We start from the raw sequence: 19,834 nt of genomic DNA, 5'->3' as shown, positions 1-19,834 counted from the left end.
GAATCAGAAACATGAAAGTCAGGAGAAGAGACCAAGGGTCGCCAACTGAGTACTAGCAAGGAGGGTACACTCCAGAGAGATTGTCTAGAATAGGTGTTTGCCAGTAACCATCATGGGCCAGATGTGGGATGATACTTGAGGGGGTGCACTCTGCATATGAGATGATAAAACTTATACCAGAATTGTTTGATTCTTCCTTCATGTGTAAACTTATTCTTTCACTCATTCAACAAGCACTTTGACGCGAAAGACACAAAATTTGGCAGTGGACATAAAATGTTAAGCAGAGTAGACATGATTCCATCTTATCCTCATGGAATTTATAATTTAGTAGAGACCACAGATTTTAATCACATTTATTTAATTTACAAACACATAGTGGTTACTATTTGCCAGTTACATTGTTTTAAGCACTTTATAAATATTAACTTATTTAATACTCATAACAGCCTGTGAGGTAGGTATCTATATATTAACTTAATTTTATAGATGTATAGTGAAAACTTGCCCAAGGTCACACAGCTAGTGCATATTAGAGCAGGATTTGAATCTAGGCTGTCTGGAAGTGAGGTCCAGGCTCTGAAACATTCATTTACAAACTCTCATCAGTGTTTTGTAGGAAAACTGCAATAGGGTGCAATAACAGCTTCTAACTAGGGGATCTTGATCTAATTTGGGGGGAAGACATGAAATTAGACCAGAAGTTCAAAAAAAGATGTGGTCATTGGTGTCAAGTGCTCCGGGTACTTCAAGCAATATGCAATTAAAAACAGGGCACCGGGCTTCCCTGGTGGCACAGTGGTTGAGAGTCCGCCTGCCGATGCAGGGGACACGGGTTCGTGTCCCGGTCCGGGAAGATCCCACATGCCGCAGAGCGGCTGGGCCCGTAAGCCATGGCCACTGAGCCTGTGCGTCCGGAGCCTGTGCTCCGCAGCGGGAGAGGCCACAACAGTGAGAGGCCCGCATAACGCAAAAAAAAAAAAAAAAAAACAGGGCACTGATTCTTGCAATAGGGAGGTCAGTGACAAATATGGTAAGGGCAGTTTCAGAAGATACATTGCTGGCAGCTCAGAGTTAATCGTTAGAGCTGCCCAAGAAGGAACGGGTTGCTTGGGGAGGTGGGGAGTTCCTCCTTTTGTAGATTTTCTGCAGAATAGGCTAGAAATCACCTACTACAGGCTTGGCACATAGCATGTGCCTAACAAATATATACTTACTAACTGGTAGGGACTATTGATTTGATGATTCAACCAGATAACCTATAAGATCTCTTCCAACCTTATTTCACTATTCTGAGTTTGTGATAGCATAGTGGATTTGGTTATGCTGAAGCTTCCCTTTGCCCAATCAAAACCCTGGGAATCCAATTTGCATATAGTTAATGTCCTAATCTAAAGGAAGGATACTCTACATCTTTTGTTAAAAATTTTGGCATGATTCTTATGGTAGTTACATATATGTTACTGTATGAAATCAATAAAATTGTATTTAAAGTAAATATACAGCCTTGACATTGATTTTGACCTGATTTTCCCCATCTTTTCTTTTCTTTTCTTTTTATAAATTTATTTATTGATTTATGGCTGCATTGGGTCTTCGTTGTTGCGTGTGGGCTTTCTCTAGTTGTGGTGAGAGGGGGCTACTCTTCGTTGTGGTGCGTGGGCTTCTCATTGTGGTGGCTTCTCTTCTTGTGGAACACTAGGCGCATGGGCTCAGTAGTTGTGGTTTGTGGGCTCTAGGGCACTGGCTCAGTAGTTGTGGCACACGGCCTTAGTTGCTCCACAGCATATGGGATCTTCCTGCAACAGGGATTGAACCCGTATCCCCTGCATTGGCAGGCGGATTCTTAACCACTGCGCAACCAGGGAAGTCCCAATCTTTTCTTTTTTTAAAAAACAAATTTATTATTGGCTGTGTTAGGTCTTAGTTGTGGCACGCGGGATCTTCGTTGCGGCATGTTGGATCTTTTAGTTGCGGCATGCGGGCTCTTAGTTGTGGCATGCATGCGGGACCTAGTTCCCTGACCAGGGATCGAACCTGGGCCCCCTGCATTGGGAGCGTGGAGTCTTAACCACTGGACCACCAGGGAAGTCCCATCCCCATCTTTTCCTAATGAGTTGCATTAGCAAAAAAGGGTAAATAGATTCTAGAAAACACACACAATGGTTGGCTGCAAATCCCATTCAAAGATTTACAATATTTGTTGCTCAATTCTGTTCCAAAATATATATTTTGCTCACATTTTGAAATGTTTGACTTCAGGCTATCACACACGCTATAATCCTTGTTCCTGAACCTCTGCTTGGGGAAAGTGGCTATGAAGGAATTTCACTCTTATTCTCCTGTTTCCACAATTTCTGTATTTCATGGAAATTCTGGAAGGACACCAGTGGTGGCTCTGGTGTTTTAAAAACTGATTTGGATACCCAGCTGCCATTGTCACTGCAAGAAAATCTGGAAGGCAAACAGGGAATGTGAATTCCTTGACACTTTGGGGAAAGAAAAGCATACTTTAAGAGTTTCAGTAGAAAAAATATTTAAAGGTGGATTAGTTTAAACAAAACAAATAATGACACAGCTTAGCTGGTCCTCCATTTAGTGGTTCCTGCTGTGCTAGTATAAGAAAAGCTAATTTTATGATCTCTCAGTAATACCATCTGAGGTAGCAATGGAAAGGTTCCAGAATGCAAATTCACAGAGTGTGCTTCAAACTAAGACATATACTTCAGGATAAGTCATATATCTGCTGGAATGAAACTCCAGCAGGGTGGGTACCACTTCTGTGTCCCCAGCACCTACCATAGTCCCTCATTGATGGGTATGTAAGTGCTTCCTAATTTTTCTCAATTACAAACAATGCTCTACTAATATCCTTGTACATGTTTTTTGTGCACTTATTTGAGTAGGTCTGAAGAATAAATTTCTAGAAATTAAACTGCTGCTGATTAAAGAGTAAGTATACTTTATACTCCTATAGTTATTTCCAAAATTCCCTTCAAAGAAGTCGCAGGAAACTACACTTTCTGAAATTTGTGTTTCAGAAATGTTGACTCAAGAATACAGTCACTAGGAAAAAGAGCAATGCTGGAGGTATCATGCTCCCTGACCTCAGACTATACTGCAAAGCTACAGTCATCAAAATAGCATGGTACTGGCACAAAAACAGACACATAGATCAATGGAATAGAATAGAAAGCCCAGAAATAAACCCAGGCACATATGGTCAATTAATCTACGACAAAGGAGGCAGAATATGAAATGGAGAAAAGACAGTTTCTTCAATAAATGGCACTGGGAAAACTGGACAACTACATGTGAAGGAATGAAATTAGAACATTTGCTCACACCATATAGAAAAATAAACTCAAAATGGATTAAAGACCTAAACATAAGACCAGAAACTATAAAACTCCTAGAAGAAAACGTAGGCAGAACACGCTTTGACATAAATTGTAGTAATAATTTTTTTGGCTCTGTCTCCTCAGGCAAATGAAACAAAAGCAAAAATAAACAAATGGGACACAGTTAGACTTAAAAGTTTTTGCACAGCAAAGGAAACCATCAACAAAACAAAAAAACAGCCTACTTAATGGGAGATAATATTTGCAAATGATATGACCAACAAGGGGGTAATATCCAAAATATAAAAACAGCTCATACAACTCAATATCACAAAAAGAAACAACCCTATTAAAAAATGGTCAGAAGAACTGAATAGACATTTTTCCAAGGAAGACATAGAGGTGCCCAACAGGCACATGAAAAGACGCTCAACATTGTATTCGGGAAATGTAAATAAAAACCACAATGAGATATCACCTCACATTTGTCAGAATGACTGTCATCAAAAAGACCACAAATAACAAATGTTGGTGAGGATGGGGAGGAAAGGGACCCCTTGGACACAGTTGGTGGGAATGTGAATTGGTGCAGCCACTGTGGAAAACAGTATAGAAGTTCCTCAAAAATCTAAAACTAGAGCTACCATATGACCCGCAATTCCACTCCTGGGTATATATGTGACAAAACCAAAAACACTAATTTGAAAGGATAAATGCATCCCAATGTTCATAGCAGCATTATTTAAAATAGCCAAGCTACGAAAGCAACTAAGTGTCTACCCACAGATGAATGGATAAAGAAACTAGTATATATATACAATGGAATAATACTCAGCTATAAAAAAGAATAAAATTTTGCCCTTTGCAACAACATGGATGGATCTGGAGGGTAATATGCTTAGTGAGATAAGTCAGACAGAGAAAGACAAATAGTGTATGTTTTCACTTATATGTAAAACCTAAAAACCAAAACAAAGATGAATATAACAAAGTAGAAAGACTCACTGATATAGGGAACAAACTAGTGGTTACCAGTGGGGAGAGGGATGGGAGGAGGGACAAGATAGGAGTAAGGGATTACGAGGTACAATCTACTATGTATAAAATAAATAAGATAGAAGGATATATTAGATAGCATAGAGAATATAGCCAATATTTTATAATAACTTTAAGTAGAGTGTAATCTATAAGAATAGTGAATCACTATGTTGTATACCCAAAACTAATATAACGTTGTAAATGAACTATAGTTTATAAAAAAGCATACAGTCACTAGGGAGACAGTTATAAGGTGTGCGTGTGTGTGTGTGTGTGTGTGTGTGTGTGTGTGTGTGTATTAGAGATTAAAGCATACTTCATTAGATTCCTTTTGAAACTTTTGTCTTAGAAACTTTTTTAAAAATTAATTTTTATTGGAGTATAGTTGCTTTACAATGTTGTGTTAGTTTCTACTGTACAGCAAAGTGAATCAGCTGTATGTATTCATATATCCTATCTTTTTTGGATTTCCTTCCCACTTAGGTCACCATAGAGCAGTGAGTAGAGTTCCCTGAACTATACTGTAGGTTCTCATTAGTTATCTATTTTATATATAGTATCGATAGTGTATATATGTCAATCCCAATCCCCCAATTCATCACCCCCCCTTCCCCATTGGTATCCATACATTTGTTCTCTACATCTGTGTCTCTATTTCTGCTTTGCAAATAAGATCATCTATACCATTTTTCTAGATTCCACATATATGTGTTAATATACAATATTTGTTTTTCTCTTTCTGACTTACTTCACTCTGTATGACAGTGTTTAGGTCCATCCACATCTCTACAAATGACCCAATTTTGTTCCTTTTTATGGCTGAGTAATATTCCATTGTATATATGTACCACAGCTTCTTTATACATTCCCCTGTTAATGGACATTTAAAGAGTCCATCTTGCATGCTGTTCATTCCCCAGAGAACAGCATGATGACATCTATCTCTACACTCTGAGACCTACGACATCATTTCCAGTGATTCATTATATTACTTTGGTGTGTTCTGAAGATATTCTTTGTTTGTCTGGTCATCTGGGTTTTGCTTTTTTCTTTTGCCAGTTTTTTGATAAGGGATAGACAGGGCAGAGGGAATGACACCCATGTGAGAGGTAGGAAGGAAAAAGGAAGTGTAACTCCTTGTGTGTTTGTGTGTATTTCTCATCTTTTCTTTTTTTGGCTGCACTGCGCGACTTGTGGGATCTTAGGTCCCCAACCAGGGATCGAACCCTGGCCCCTGCAGTGGAAGCACAGAGTCCTAATCACTGGACCACCAGGGAATTCTCTTTGTGTGTACTTCTAACCAGAGTGTAGGTATGGGGGACAGAAGATGACCAGGGAATCTCTAAAAGGGCAGATTTTGAATACACACAGAAGGAAGCATAGAGGGGTTAGCTGAGCTTGGTACTAAAGATAACAGGCACTTGTTTACAAGGTACAGAAAAAGATGGAAAGGAAATACAATGAAAATTCTGCAACAGTTATCTTTCAGGGCTAAACCCTTCTATTCTTTTCAATTTTTCTATATTTTAGAATTTTTGTGCAGAGAACATATATTATTAGAATGTATTAGATTTCCAAACTGGAAAAAAAACAACTAAAGAACTTTGGTTTAATTACTGCCACTTCCTAATTCTGTGACCTTGGGCAAATTTTCAAACCTTGTTTAGCTGCAGTCCTCTCATTCTTAAAATAGGAATAAATGAATTAATTGTGTGGATTAAATGAGATAATATATACGAATGCTTAGTATACATTAAGGACCTGGTATATAATGGGGCCCAATGAATTGTCTCATCGTCATCATCATTTTTATTATGAAGCGGGATGATGGTAGTAACAACTTATATATAGAAATAGTGGACTATTCCATAGACATTAAATGATAAGAACTTTTTCAGATAGCACATAATTGAAAAAACGTTGCAGTTCTCAGGAAACCAAGTACAAGGAGACTAAAAACAAATGCTACACACTTCTCAAAAAGAGTGCTTTTTCATAGGTGGCCTTTGAATAGAGATCCATTTTAAATCTAAGGAAAACTTTAAATATTTTAATCAATATCTTATAATAGGTGATAGGTACTCTCTAGGTTTTCCTCATGAAACATAATTATTAGCTCTAATTTTGGAATCAGACCAATATATGTTACTGCTGGTCATAATGCCAGCACCAATAGTTATTATTTGGGTGTTCAAATAGTGTCCAAGGTATTTTTTATGTTCTTTTAAGGTCAAGCTCTCAGTTTTTGTGAAAGTGCCTCTTTATGGATCAAATCCCCAGAGCCATCCAATTGAGAACTCTAATTCTTAAGATTTTTAGTTTGTTTATTAATAACCTATAGATAATTTCACTTAACTTTGGAGTACATTTTTGTTTTCACAGTTGAATATGGACTGTTATGATTCCTTAGAATTTACATATCAAGAGAAATAAAGCCATATTAAATTACTGGTTGAGGACGCTGTGGGTGTTTCAACTTCCTTAACTGCAGTCATTCAAATCATCTTACCACCTCAGCTTCTCTGCTGGCTGTAAGCCTCCTCTCTCTGACTATCACAAAGTACTAGCCTGAAACGTTTTTTTTTTCTTTGCAGTTCAGAGTTCGTGATTTCTATCTCCTTCATGTTGTGAAAAGTCTCTTGGCTTATTCATGGTTAAGTGATGGATATTGTTACTCTCAGAATTTTCATTAAAACCGACTGTGTATAAATATGAAAAAGAGTCTTTTGCCCATCTACTTTGAAATCCTGATTCTAGTGTTGACCAGAATCCTAGAGCCATGAATCCTCATTTCTTATTAGTAAATATTTTGTTTTTGACATTTATGTTCTTATTTTTCAAATTATAGTTCATTTTCTTTTTTTTATTTTTCTTTTTTAATTTTTTTTTTTTTTTTTTTTTTACATCTTTATTGGAATATAATTGCTTTACAGTGGTGTGTTAGTTTCTGCTTCATAACAAAGTGGATCAGTTATACATATAACCCCATATCTCTTCCCTCTTGCATCTCCATCCCTCCCTCATTTTCAAATCAAGCTTAAAGAGTGGACTTCATCAGAAATATGTGTTGGTGTATATTCTTTTTACAGGAAAAAATGATGGAAGATTTTTTAAAATAATACTTTTTAAAGAATCTGAACTGCAGATATGTCATGAAGTCTTTAATTTTCAAATACTCTTGTATCCTCAGAGCCTAACACGGTGCCTGGCCCTTGCAGGCCCTTGGTGAGGATTTATTCATGCGAAAGCAACAAGTTCTTTTGGTTAAAAATCTACCCCACTGGGACTTCCCTGGTGGTCCAATGGTTAAGACTCCATGCTTCCACTGCAGGGGGCACAGGTTTGGCCCTGGTGGGGGAACTAAGACCAAAAAAAAAAAAAAAAAAATCTGCCATTGTATTTGGTAATATGTGGATCTGTGTTATCAGTCCTCCTGCATATTAAACTGTCTTGGTGATTTAAAATACGCCAATGCTCAGGCTTCACAGCAGGGCGATTCAGCACCTCATTGTGTATTATTTAAAAGCTTTCCAGGTGATTTTAATGTGTGCTGGGGTTGAGAACCACTTATGCAGGTCAAAGTTTTGGGAAATTTATTTTAACATTTACCTGATTACAGGTTTTCATTTCTCAATCATTTATCTTTAATAACTTAGGCTTCCTATGAGATTTAATGTAGGCATTTGCCCAATCTTTTTTAAGTCAAGAGAAAATAGTTTCTCTACCTTCTCCTCCTTCCCACTTTTATTCAGTACATTTAAAAATTCAGTGTGAGAAAGATTTTGTAGGTTACAGAGTTTTGCTCTCTTAGCTGTTGTCTTACCCCCTGGGTTTATCTGGTCACTGGTATGGAAATTAGCTCTAGAAACGATAGCTGACAAGTCCACATGCATAGTTAGTGAGGGCCTCTCTCACAAATGTTATTTGTCATCCAACAAATAGTGGCTTTGGGACTTGAAACATTCAATGAGAGAGCAGAGTTAAAATTTAAAAGCTATTTAAAGTTCAAGGAGTTTTTCCTTTCAAAGGCAAGGCAAAGTTAAATTAAGGGGTTTAAAATCATAGTTCTGAGTGTGATGTTTTTAAAAAGACTTATTTTTGTAGCTAGTTTAGGGTATAGTTTTGCCTACATTGCCTTCTAATCTCTTTTTTTCCATAATCCTAGCCTGTTTTTATGACTGAAGGATAAGAAGTACCAGAATTAAAGGGCTTTTTGATGTACTTTTGTAGTAAAACATTGTATTCTTTCCATAGTAAGTGAAACAGCCACAAAAATTATGTTCCCACTTGTAAGATAAGTAGATGGATAATTACAGTGGTTTTAAAAAGAACTATCCCACACGAGAATATACATAAGAAAATGCTTATTTAGTGGATAAAAATATGCTTTCAGTAGAGCACAAAATTTTGAGAAAATATTTGTTCTATAGGTATTAGCACTACTGGAGAATCATAAAAAACAGGTCACTTCAAATTATAAACGAGTACCCTTGTACTAAGTTTCTCAGGTACAAAGTGAAGAGAAAAATCGACTGTTTTATTAAGGAAAAATCTAGTCAGCCAAACTAGATCACTTAGACTACCCAAATTCATTCCCTATTTGCCCACAGCCTACTAAAAAAATTGGAAGGAACTGTAAATGACTAATGATAGAGAAACAATTATGGTACTACGACAGATGAATTATTATATAGATATTTATAGATGGATTATTGTATAACTATTAAAATAAGTACGAAGGAAGTCTTACAACATGAAAATGTTTATAATACAATGCTAAGGCAAAAAGTAGAATACTTTATATGTAAAATTATGTGTTTATGGGGATGAGAAATGAAAGAGTTACATGAAAAAAGTAAAAACAGTTTCTTTGGGTGGTAGAAGAAGAGATAGTTTTTTTCCTTTTTTTTTCTGTTATTATTATTATATTGTTCCTACAATAAATACAATAAAAATGATAACCTTAAATAATAGGAAGGATCAATATAAAACTAAATTCTTATCAGATTTATTCATATCTCAATCTAGCCTTGATTTGCTATTTGTCCCTTCAAATAGACATTGAAAAATTATATGTGTGTTCATGTTGTTGGGACTAGGTGCTTTAAAGAGATGGTCCTTTAATAGGGAACACTACAATGCTGAAAAAAATTACTGGCATATCACACTGTGGAAATTACTGGTATGGTGCCAACCCAATAGATTCAGCACATTTGTCTTGACTTTAGACAAATGTTCATTTGTTTAAATTTCCCTTTTATCTAAGAAGGTCATAAAGAAAATTTTCAAATTTTTTCCTTCAATAAGTAGTATTTTCAAGTTGTAATGATAAAAACCAAAGTTCCAAGGATGATAAAATAGCAGAATTATGATAAGACATATCTTGGCTAATCCTGAAGCAGGCTTTGAAGCACAAGAAGACCTTGGCCAGGTACAGAGGAAATGGGCCCAGGTATTCAAGTAATAGCTTGACCCAAAAGATGAAAACAGGCATGGCCTAGAGTATGCAGGGTTCTGAGAGATCCATATAACTTGAACAGAAGGTGTCTGTTGTGATGTAATGGAAAATAAGTTTAGGTAGGTAGAAGACTGGGGGAGGGAAGGACAGGCTTTGAAAGCCAGGCAGAAAAGAGTTTAGATTGAATGCATTAAATTGGATTGACTGAAATAAGGAGACACTTGAAGATCCTCAGCCAGGAAATGAGAAAAAGTGAACAGTTGTTTTTCTTACCAGGGTGGGGAGGCATGTTCTTATCCAATTCTGTGGCAGGGGCAAGAAGGAGCATGTTCAGTTTGAAAACAAAACAGCATTTTGTCTCATTGCTTTACATTGTTTTTAGTTACAAAGTTTGCTTCATTTCAATCTCCAAATAGAATTAGAACAAAACATGGCTTTGTTTGCTTATCAAATGCAATCATGTTTTAAAAATGATTGAAAAACACAGAACATAAGCTCATGTATAAGCTACTTTTCACTAGTATAAGTAAAAAATGAGATATAATAGACACTTATAATTTTTAAAAATGACCCACCTCTCCCTGTGGCCAGTCTCACCCCCTATTTCTAGTCCTTTCCCTGTGTCTTGTGATATTTATCTTTATACATGAGAATTATATACTTATGCTGCTATACCTTATTCTATCTATTTTATACATGATCTATTGACTTTTCACATTGATGAATGAGGACTTATCTCTCATACAATCACGCTGCTCCCTTTCCCTCCGACCTCCCAATATAATTAAATCACAGATTTGGCTAAATGTTATTATGTATTTACATTATTTTGACTGTCCACACATATTTCACTGCTAAATCTAGTCGTGTACCATGATTATGCTTCTTTTCTTTTCCCCTGGAGTCAATAGTTGTATCAATTATTCATTTGGAAGTCTTCTAAATAAATTTTCTAAATATGGACCAATACTTGTCAGATAATCTGAGTTCCATTTTTAATTTATTTCTAGAAACCTTTGCTCTCCTGCTCCAATCTTGAATGGTTGCTTTCTAGCCGTATTTTATAATTTGTATGTTTGTTTGAGACTTGCATGCCTGACAATGGCTTTGAATTTGTGGAGTATTCTCAGGGGTCACTCAGTTTCTGCACAGAAAGACCCTCAAGTCTTGTGCCTGGCTACAGGTATTTGAGGACCTGGATGGGGAAAGAGGGCTGGTGAAGGATGCAGGTGTGTTTCTCCCATAAATATATATACTTCCACTTAATCCACCTATTTTCGGCCCCTCAGCTCCCCGTGAGCTTTTCTGAAACTTTTCTCTCCTTAAGCTCAGAACCTTTTTGATTCATGTTCTACAAGGGATCAATCTCATGTCTGAGCATTTGTAAGAGGAAGTCACCAGGCTTTTTGAGGTCCAACTGCCTCTTGTGCAGACTTTCAAACGATTCTCTGAATTCCAGATCTGTGCCTCATACTTCCTTTCTGTAAAACCAAGTTCCTGAGCCTTTGCAGCTTGGTTCTTTCTCCTTGTTCTGAAGAAATTATGTTCAGTTTCCTCTATTCTCCCAATTCATCAGCTTTCCATCCTCCAATACCTGTTGCTATCTCCTATCCCCTGGTGTCTTCTCCCCTGTTTTTTTAGTCTTTTAGGCCTATATATTTTAAATATTATGATTGTCATTTTAATAGGCATTCAGGAGAGAATGGGAGTGATACATCCATTCAATTTACCATATGGAATCAGAAATCCCTATTTCTATTTAAAATCCTGTGGTGGTAGTATAGTATTTTATTTCATTCATTGTGAAATTTATTTTTCAAACATGGTTTTGGCAGAAATATGTCATGAACTGAGTCATCCTACTCTTTTTTTTTAAACATGGGAATTAAAATAAGTGTAGCATTATCATTCTTTGGGCTGCCTTTGAAAGTCTGATTTTTAGTTGGCCACAAGTAACTTTTTATCTTTCTCTTCAAAATCTTTTCATTTCATTGGTGCCTCCTGGTTAGTTTGTTATATTGACTCAAATACAACATTCCTAAGTTTCTGCAAGTATTCCTCCACATATTCTTCAATTCCTCTAGAATTGCATTTCTCAGGAAATTTACATTAGTTATTATAACTTCTCTATATAATTGTATTTCTGGAGAATACAGTGGCTGATGCAAAACTGTCAAAGTCAGAACAAGACAATGATTGGGTTACCAATTCTTACACACGTTAACTCCAAAATTTTATAATGAATTTTTTTTTAAATCCCTAATTTAATACCACATATACCCGCCTTCATCTCTGGAATTGTCTGTGCATTTGGTACAGGAAGCAAGGAAAGAATAAATAATGGATAATAATGTGTTAATGAATATATACCATATTGATATAAAATAAGGTGATAATAGTTGATAGATAGTATAGATAATTCATATTTAAGAAATAAACACTGAAGTAAGAAACCAAAAGCATTTCCCATACACCAACAGCTAATATATTGGTTCTTTGGCAGTATTTCTAGTACTTTAGGGTGACAGACTGTCTCTGTATCCTATCTGTATTGAAAAACATTTGGGGTCTGAGATGCCAGAAAACTGGTATTATTTATTTTCTTCACTGAATTAAGTGTTAGTAATGTATAAGCATCATCAAATTTGCTCTACTGTTCATACTTTCTGAGTTTAATTTCATGCACGATAGGCTGAAATTAGCTGTGTGTATATACTCAGAAAGCAATTAATACTGAAAAATTAAAATTTCAATCAATCACAGACTGGCTGATACTAGATCCTCAATTATAACCCTTACAGCAGAGCTATTTTGAATGAAGTGGCAGCTCAATACATATTTGCTTGCTTTTTTGTGTTTTTTTGGTTGCAATTTGTTAAGGACTTTCATATATAACATGTTGGTAAACTATGAGGGAATTTGTGCAACCTAGGTGTACATATATCATGATAGAATTATTTTTTATTTGATACATAAAAGGTAGGAATGGATGTCCTTATGCTGGGCTGGAAAATCATTATTCTGCTAGGTGTGCTTCATACAGTCTCCAGTTAATCTAGTAAATTATCAGCTCACTCTTTATCTTCCACTTCTTCTAAATTGTGTCTCCTTTTCCAAAATTTTAGATGAGAGAAAGCTCATTGCCTAGGTATGATGCTCTGACCTGTCATATCTGCCTCACTCTCCACAGCCTTTCTGCTTTGTTGACCCTCCTTTAGACCTTCCAGCACAAAGATCTGTTTTTTTCCCAAGTCTTACTTCCTGACCATGGAGTGCAGCTTGGGAAAAATACACAAAGCTCATTGGCTCTACAACTACTTGATGATTTCCAACACTGGCTCAGTTTTATTCCCTGGATAACCTGCTTACCAACTGACCCCAAAGACTATTCCAAACTTCTATCACTTTTCTCAAGCCCACCGCTGTAGGTATGTATACTCCCTTTATCTCTGCTCTGTCAGAGACAATAACAACAGCAGCTGGCACTTAGCACTTATTGCCAAGTGCCTTACAACAAAACTACACAGTAGATCTTTTATTCTTTTTTTGTAGGTGAGGACAACCTCAGAGAGGAAAAGAAACATACTTAAGGGCACAGAGCTCATAAGCACACACAGCTCATCAGATGGCCTCTGACTCATGCCTTATTATCTTTTCCTTTGTTTTTCCCTTTATTATCTTTTAAAGTAGAATATTTTACACGTACAAAAATACATAATGTATATATAATTGTGAAAGTTAAATAATAAAATAAATGTCCACAATCTCATCATCTGATTTAGGAACTAGAACACAATCAGTACTGTTGCATCTACCTATGGGTCCCTCTCCCACCCTCAGGCCTCTCCCATCACTCCCAGAGGCTACCACTGTTTTCAGTTTTGTATTCATTATTCCCTGGCTATTTTTAAACTTTCTATTTCAAAATAATTTAAAACACAGAAAAGTTTAAAGACTATTACAGGGTGGTCACGGGCGCGCAGAGGCCCGGTCGCGGGCTGCTAGGCCATGCCGAGCGGAGCGTGCAGCCGGCTCGCCTCAGTGCTGCGGGGGACACGCGCACAGCCGCCCGCGGTCGCCCAGAAGTGTGTGCACGCGTCGGTGTCGCGGCCGTCCTCAGACCAGAGCGAGAGGACAAGGGAACCGCCCCGCGCCTTCGACCCAGCGCTGCTGGAGTTCCTGGTGTGCCCATTCTCCAAGAAGCCGCTCCGATATGAAGCATCGCCAAATGAATTAATTAACGAAGAGTTAGAAATAGCCTATCCAATTATTGATGGGATTCCTAATATGATACCACAGGCAGCTAGGATGACACATCAAAATAAGAAGCAAGAAGAAATGGAGCAGCAGTAGCTCATACTTGAAAACGACAACACACACAACTAAATTTTCTAAATACCACCCACCTTTTAAAAAGTCAGAGTGGGGCTTCCCTGGTGGTGCAGTGGTTGAGAGTCCGCCTGCTCGATGCAGGGAACACGGGTTCGTGCCTCGGTCCGGGAAGATCCCACATGCCGCGGAGCGGCTGGGCCCGTGAGCCATGGCCGCTGAGCCTGCGCGTCCGGAGCCTGTGCTCCGCAACGGGAGAGGCCACAAAATGAGAGGCCCGCGTACCGCAAAAAAAAAAAAAAAAGCAAGGGCTTCCCTGGTGGCGCAGCGGTTGAGAGTTCGCGTGCCCCGGTCCGGGAAGATCGCACATGCCGCAGAGCGGCTGGGCCCGTGAGCCATGGCCGCTGAGTGTGCGCATCCGGAACCTGTGCTCCGCAACGGGAGAGGCCGCAGCGGTGATAGGCCCGCGTACCGCAAAAAAAGAAAAAAAAAAAAAAGTCAGAGTGGCGCATAATAAGTGGAGAAGAATGTTTCTGTCTCTTCCTACGTTGACTGTCCTTATTCCATTGGTCTCGTTAGCAGGGCTGTTATACTCGGCCTCTGTGGAAGAAAACTTCCCACAGGGCTGCACTAGCACAACCAGCCTGTGCGTTTACAGTCGGCTCTTGCCGATTACCATACCCGTTTATGTGTTCTTCCACCTTTGGACTTGGATGGGTATTAAACTCTTAAGGCATAATTAATCCAACCAGAGCCAAGATGGTATATCCTAATGATACGCTTGAGTGTCTGTCTCTGAAAGCTCAACTACATGGAAATACTGGACACCCACTTGCAAGAAAGATGCTTCGCCTAGCTTCTGTCAGAGGTTTAGGACTATGGGAGGCTTAAGCTGCAGAGGCTTCTTTATTGTACTTTGGTTCTGCCCTTGTTCTTTGAAGGTTCTCATTTATACCTGGGGTATCAGGAGAAACATTTCAACAAAGTGTCTCGTTGGAAATTAATAGCCCCAGCCATCATCTGATGACTTTATTTCTTATCCCATTCATAATTAAAAGTCACTAATTTTAAATCTTATATGTTTATTTTACATTCAGAGTCTGGTAAAGTCACATGTTAAGGATGACTGAAATAATTCCAGAGGAGCTCTGTTGGAGTAGTTGTAGAGAAATGCATTTGAACTAATGTGGTATAAAACTGTAATAAAATGGAAACTTCATGTATTTGCCAAAAAAAAAAAAAGACTATTACAAAAAATTTCTGTATACCGTTCACTAAATTCAGCAATTGTTATTATTTTACCACATTTGTTTTCTTGTTTTGTGTCTCTATGCATATGGTTGTTGTTGTTATTTCTGAACCATTTGAGAATAAGTTGTAGATATTACACCTCTTTGCCTTGGGTGTATGTTTTCTAAAAACAAGGACATTCAATTACCAAAATCAGAAAATTAACACGGATGCATTACTATATTTAAGCTATAGCCCATTTTCAAATTTCACCAGTTATCCTAATAAATATCTTTTGTAGCCATTCTATTCCACCCCGCAAGCCCATCTCCCCGTTATAGGATCTAGTCCAGGATCACATATTACATTTAGTTGAATTGTCTCTTCAGTCTCACTTAGTCTGGAACAGTTCTTCAGTCAATCTTTGTATTTCTTGACCTTGACATATTTGAACAGTTCAGGTCAATTATTTTGTAGAATGTCTGTCAATGTGGATTTTCTTCATGATTTTCTTCATGGAATGTTTTTTCAGTTAGACTTAGGTGATGACCTTTTGGCAGTAATACTGTATGAGGTTGTGTCCTTTTCAATGCAACACTCAGAAAGCATATGGTGTCAGTGTTCTCCATTTTTGGTAATGTCGACTTTGTCTACTTGGTTACGGTGATCTCTTCCAGGTTTATCCTCTCTAAAAGCACTATCTTCCCCTTTGTAATTAATAATAAGTAATTTGTGGAGAGATACTTTGAGACTATGTAGCTATCTTCGTCAAATTTCAACCCAATAGTTTTGGCATTCATTAACAATTTTGTCTGAATCAATTACTGCTATACTTGTGCTAAATGGTGATTTTCTACCTTATTCCTTCTACATGAGATTCTCCTATAAGGGAGAAGTTTTCCTTCTTCCTTATTTATTTATTTATTATCAGAAGAAACTCGTCTATTTATTTAATCTCAGTATAAACATTCCTCACTAATCAGCATTTTCCCCTCTGTCATATGTCAAGTTTTCATATGTTCTCGGGTCTTTCTTGACTTTCTCTTTTGTTCAATGATCATTTGTTCTTCTCTGTGCCAAAACAACACTATCTCAATTATTATGGCTTCATCATTAGTTTCAGTGTCTGGTTGACCAAGTTTTCTCCTTCAATAAAAATTGAAAAGTGCCTTGGTTATTCTTCCTTTTCCATGTAAACATCAGAATCAACTGTCATGTTTCACAAAACCTCTGTTGGTATTTTAATTAGGATTACATTAACTCTGCACATCAATTTGGGGAGAACGCTGCACGTCAACTTGGGGAGAACTTTCTTTTAAAAGAAATTGAGCCTTCCTTTCCATGAACATAGCATATTTCTCCACTTACTTAGGTCTTCTGAGTGTCTTTTGATAACATTTTATATTTTTTTCTGTATAGGCTTTATATATCTTTTATTAGATTTCATTTTAGATATCTATTTTTAAGCTATTTAAATGTAATCTCTTTCTAAATTATGTTTTCTATGTGCATGTTGTTACAGAATTGTTTTCTGAATACTTGTTAAATTTTATATAAATGCAACTGAATTTTGCATATTGATCTTATGGTAAATTCTTATTACTTCTAATAAGCAGTCTTTTAGATTTTTTTACATAGGCTATCACATCCTTTTTGAAAAAATGCAGTCCTTTGTCTTCCTTTCCAATCTTTTTGTCTTTGATTTCTTTTTTGTCTTTCAGCATGAGATTAATAAAATGGGCAGGGGACCGTGAACAATGCTGGGTTGTTGCTTCATTACCCAGAATCCATCGGGGTCCCCACTACAGTTTGGAACCATCTAGTGGTGATCGTCCACTCCACTTTACATATTGATGGGAAGGATTCAGGGTCTGCAGCTGACTGGACTTCAAGAAAGCACCAGTGATTCCAGGAAATGCTGGCCAGTTGGCAATAGTTTTGTTGGCCCAGTTTGGGAATACTGAGTTGGTAGATCACTGAGCTAGCAGGATTCAAACTTCACCTCCCCTCTGGCTTTTGTGTTATTTCCCTGCCAGGCTCCTCCCTTCACCCCCTGTCATATTCCATTCCCCAACCTCAGAATAAGAACTTTACTCTCCTTCCTTCCTACCACTTGTGGCGTTTGGTGGTGGGTAGGAGCAAATCCTTCATTCTATAATCTCAGAATTCATGATATCCTGGGTGTATTTTCATAGGATTTTACTGTATTTATTTGTGTGTTTCCCCCTCTCCTTCCATTATGGTAAACTTCAAAAGATTGAGGATTTTTATATTTCACTCTAGCCGTATGTATGCTAGAAGAGTTCCTAGCATGCAGGAACCCAAGAACATTTATTAAATAAAATGAGCAAATGGACACTGAAATTTTCCATTACATGGTTAACTTCTTCCTATAATTATATCAACTATTGCTTTAAATTTTTAAGGTTTTTTTTAATCAGATGCATACACAATTAAAATTGTTGCAGCATCTTGATGAACTCAGTCTCTCTTAATAATGTTTTTAGTGTTTTGTTTTTTATATTTTGGTCATGAAACCTATTTCAAGGCAGTGCGCTCAGAGGTCCCGCAGATCTGTCTCTTGTTTCAACAGTGTTTGGACGGAACAGACCCAGGGAGGCCTCTTCCTCCAAGCCTCTGACTACCCTCCATCTTTTTTCCAGTGGCAACTTTCAGAACCAGCCCCTCAGTTATCCTCGGCCTCTGGGACCAGTCAGCACTGTTTTTCGAACTTAACTCCTTATTACCCATCAACCAGATTCCTCAGAATTATTCCATCGAGGTGGAAGCCGCCTTCACCCACCCGGTCACCTTGCATGGGCCGGCCTCCTACACCTACCTGTCTCTGGGCTTCTATTTCCACCACAGCTCTGGAGGGCTTGGGCCACGTTTTCCACAAATTGGCTGAGAAGAAGCAGGAGGGCGCCAAGCCTCTCTTGAAAATGAAAAACCAGTGCAGCGGCTGTGCCCTCTTCCAGGATGGGCAGAAGCCATCTCAAGATGAGTGGAATAAGACCCAGGACACTATGGAAGCTGCCATTCTCATGGAGAAGAAGCTGAACCAGGCCCTTTTAGATCTGCTTGCTCTGGGTTCTGCCCGCTCAGACCCTCAGCTCTGTGACTTCCTGGAGAGCCACCTCCTAGATGAGGAGGTGAAACTCATCAAGAAGATGGGCAACCACCTGACTAACTTCCGATGGCTCTCTGGTCCCCAGGCTGGGCTGTGCGAGTACCTCTTCCAAAGGCTCACCGTCAAGCATGACTAAGAAGGAGCCTCTGGAGCCCAGCGGCCTTTGAGGAGCCCTCTGGTGCCAGGGCTTCTGCCTGAAGCCTCTCTCTGCAGCCACTAGGCAGTCTTTTAACCACCCTGGAGCCCTCCCCCAAGCCTTGGACCAAATGGAAACAGTAAAGCTTTTTGCAGCAACAAAACAAAACAAAAAACTCCCCCCCAAAACAAAACCCACCCCCACCCCCATTTCAATACTAACATGACAACAAGTTTTCTTTTGGTTACTATCTGCCACATATGTCTTTGCACTTACTTTTACTTTCAACCTTTTTATGTCCTTATGTTTTTTAAAAAATTTTTATTTATTTTTTATTTTTGGCTGCATTGGGTCCTCGTTGCTGTGTGCGGCCGTTCTCCAGTCCCGGCGAGCGGAGGCTACTCTTCGTTGCAGTGCACGGGCTTCTCATTGCAGTGGCTTCTCTTGTTGTGGAGCACGGGCTCTAGGCACGCAAGCTTCAGTAGTTGTGGCACGAGGGCTCAATAGTTGTGGAACACAGGCTTAGTTGCTCCACGGCATGTGAGATCTTCCCCGACCAGGGCTCGAACCCGTGTACCCTGCCTTGGCAGGCGGATTCTTAACCACTGTGTCACCAGGGAAGCCCCTGTCCTTATGTTTTATGTCCCTCTCTATTAAACAGTATTTAGCTGGATTTTTAAAAATATAATTGTACAATCAGTCATTTATCTGGTGAGTTATTTTCTTTAACCTAGTATACCCAAAGTATTAGTTCAACCAGGTACTCTTTTAAGAACTTTACTTTCATTAACTCATTTAACTCTCATTTTACTGATTTACCTTGTTTTACAGATTAGGGAACTGCAGCAGAGAGAGGTCAAAAAATTTGGCCAAGGTCACATAGCTAGGTAGATTTCTGAGCTGGGATTTGAGCTTGAGTTGTTAACTATACTATAAAGGAGGGATAAAACCAAAACGTTGTTTTTGGCAAAAGAAAATTTTATTTTTGCTTTTTTTTAAAATAAATTTATTTATTTTGTTTATTTTTATTTTTGGCTGCATGGGTCTTCATTGCTGCGGGGGGGCTTTCTCCAGTTGTGGTGAGTGGGGGCTACTCTTCACTGCAGTCCACAGGCTTCTCATTGCTGTGGCTTCTCTTGTTGCGGAGCACAGGTTCTAGGCATGTGGGTCTC

At 38.2% G+C, this 19,834-nt stretch overlaps 2 protein-coding genes and 1 pseudogene across 2 annotated transcripts; all 3 read left to right on the top strand.

Moving 5' to 3' along the window:
- The first annotated feature begins 13,845 nt into the window (after window positions 1-13,845).
- On the top strand, window positions 13,846-14,190 carry LOC113618709 (protein preY, mitochondrial-like). The gene has a single exon (XM_027102820.1). It carries the CDS (start codon window positions 13,846-13,848, stop codon window positions 14,188-14,190), a length of 345 nt encoding a protein of 114 aa, XP_026958621.1.
- A 503-nt stretch (window positions 14,191-14,693) lies between these two features.
- LOC113618710 (phosphatidylinositol N-acetylglucosaminyltransferase subunit Y-like) lies at window positions 14,694-14,919 on the top strand. Its single transcript, XM_027102821.1, has one exon. It carries the CDS (start codon window positions 14,694-14,696, stop codon window positions 14,907-14,909), a length of 216 nt encoding a protein of 71 aa, XP_026958622.1. The 3' UTR covers window positions 14,910-14,919.
- A 6-nt stretch (window positions 14,920-14,925) lies between these two features.
- On the top strand, window positions 14,926-18,662 carry LOC113619260 (ferritin light chain pseudogene; annotated as a pseudogene).
- Window positions 18,663-19,834: the final 1,172 nt, after the last annotated feature.

Source organism: Aethalodelphis obliquidens, unplaced genomic scaffold, assembly GCF_003676395.1.
Source record: "Aethalodelphis obliquidens isolate GAN/ISIS:26980383/991018 unplaced genomic scaffold, ASM367639v1 scaffold6, whole genome shotgun sequence".
Lineage (NCBI taxonomy): Eukaryota > Metazoa > Chordata > Mammalia > Artiodactyla > Delphinidae > Aethalodelphis > Aethalodelphis obliquidens.
This window is presented reverse-complemented; position numbering and strand designations above follow the sequence as displayed.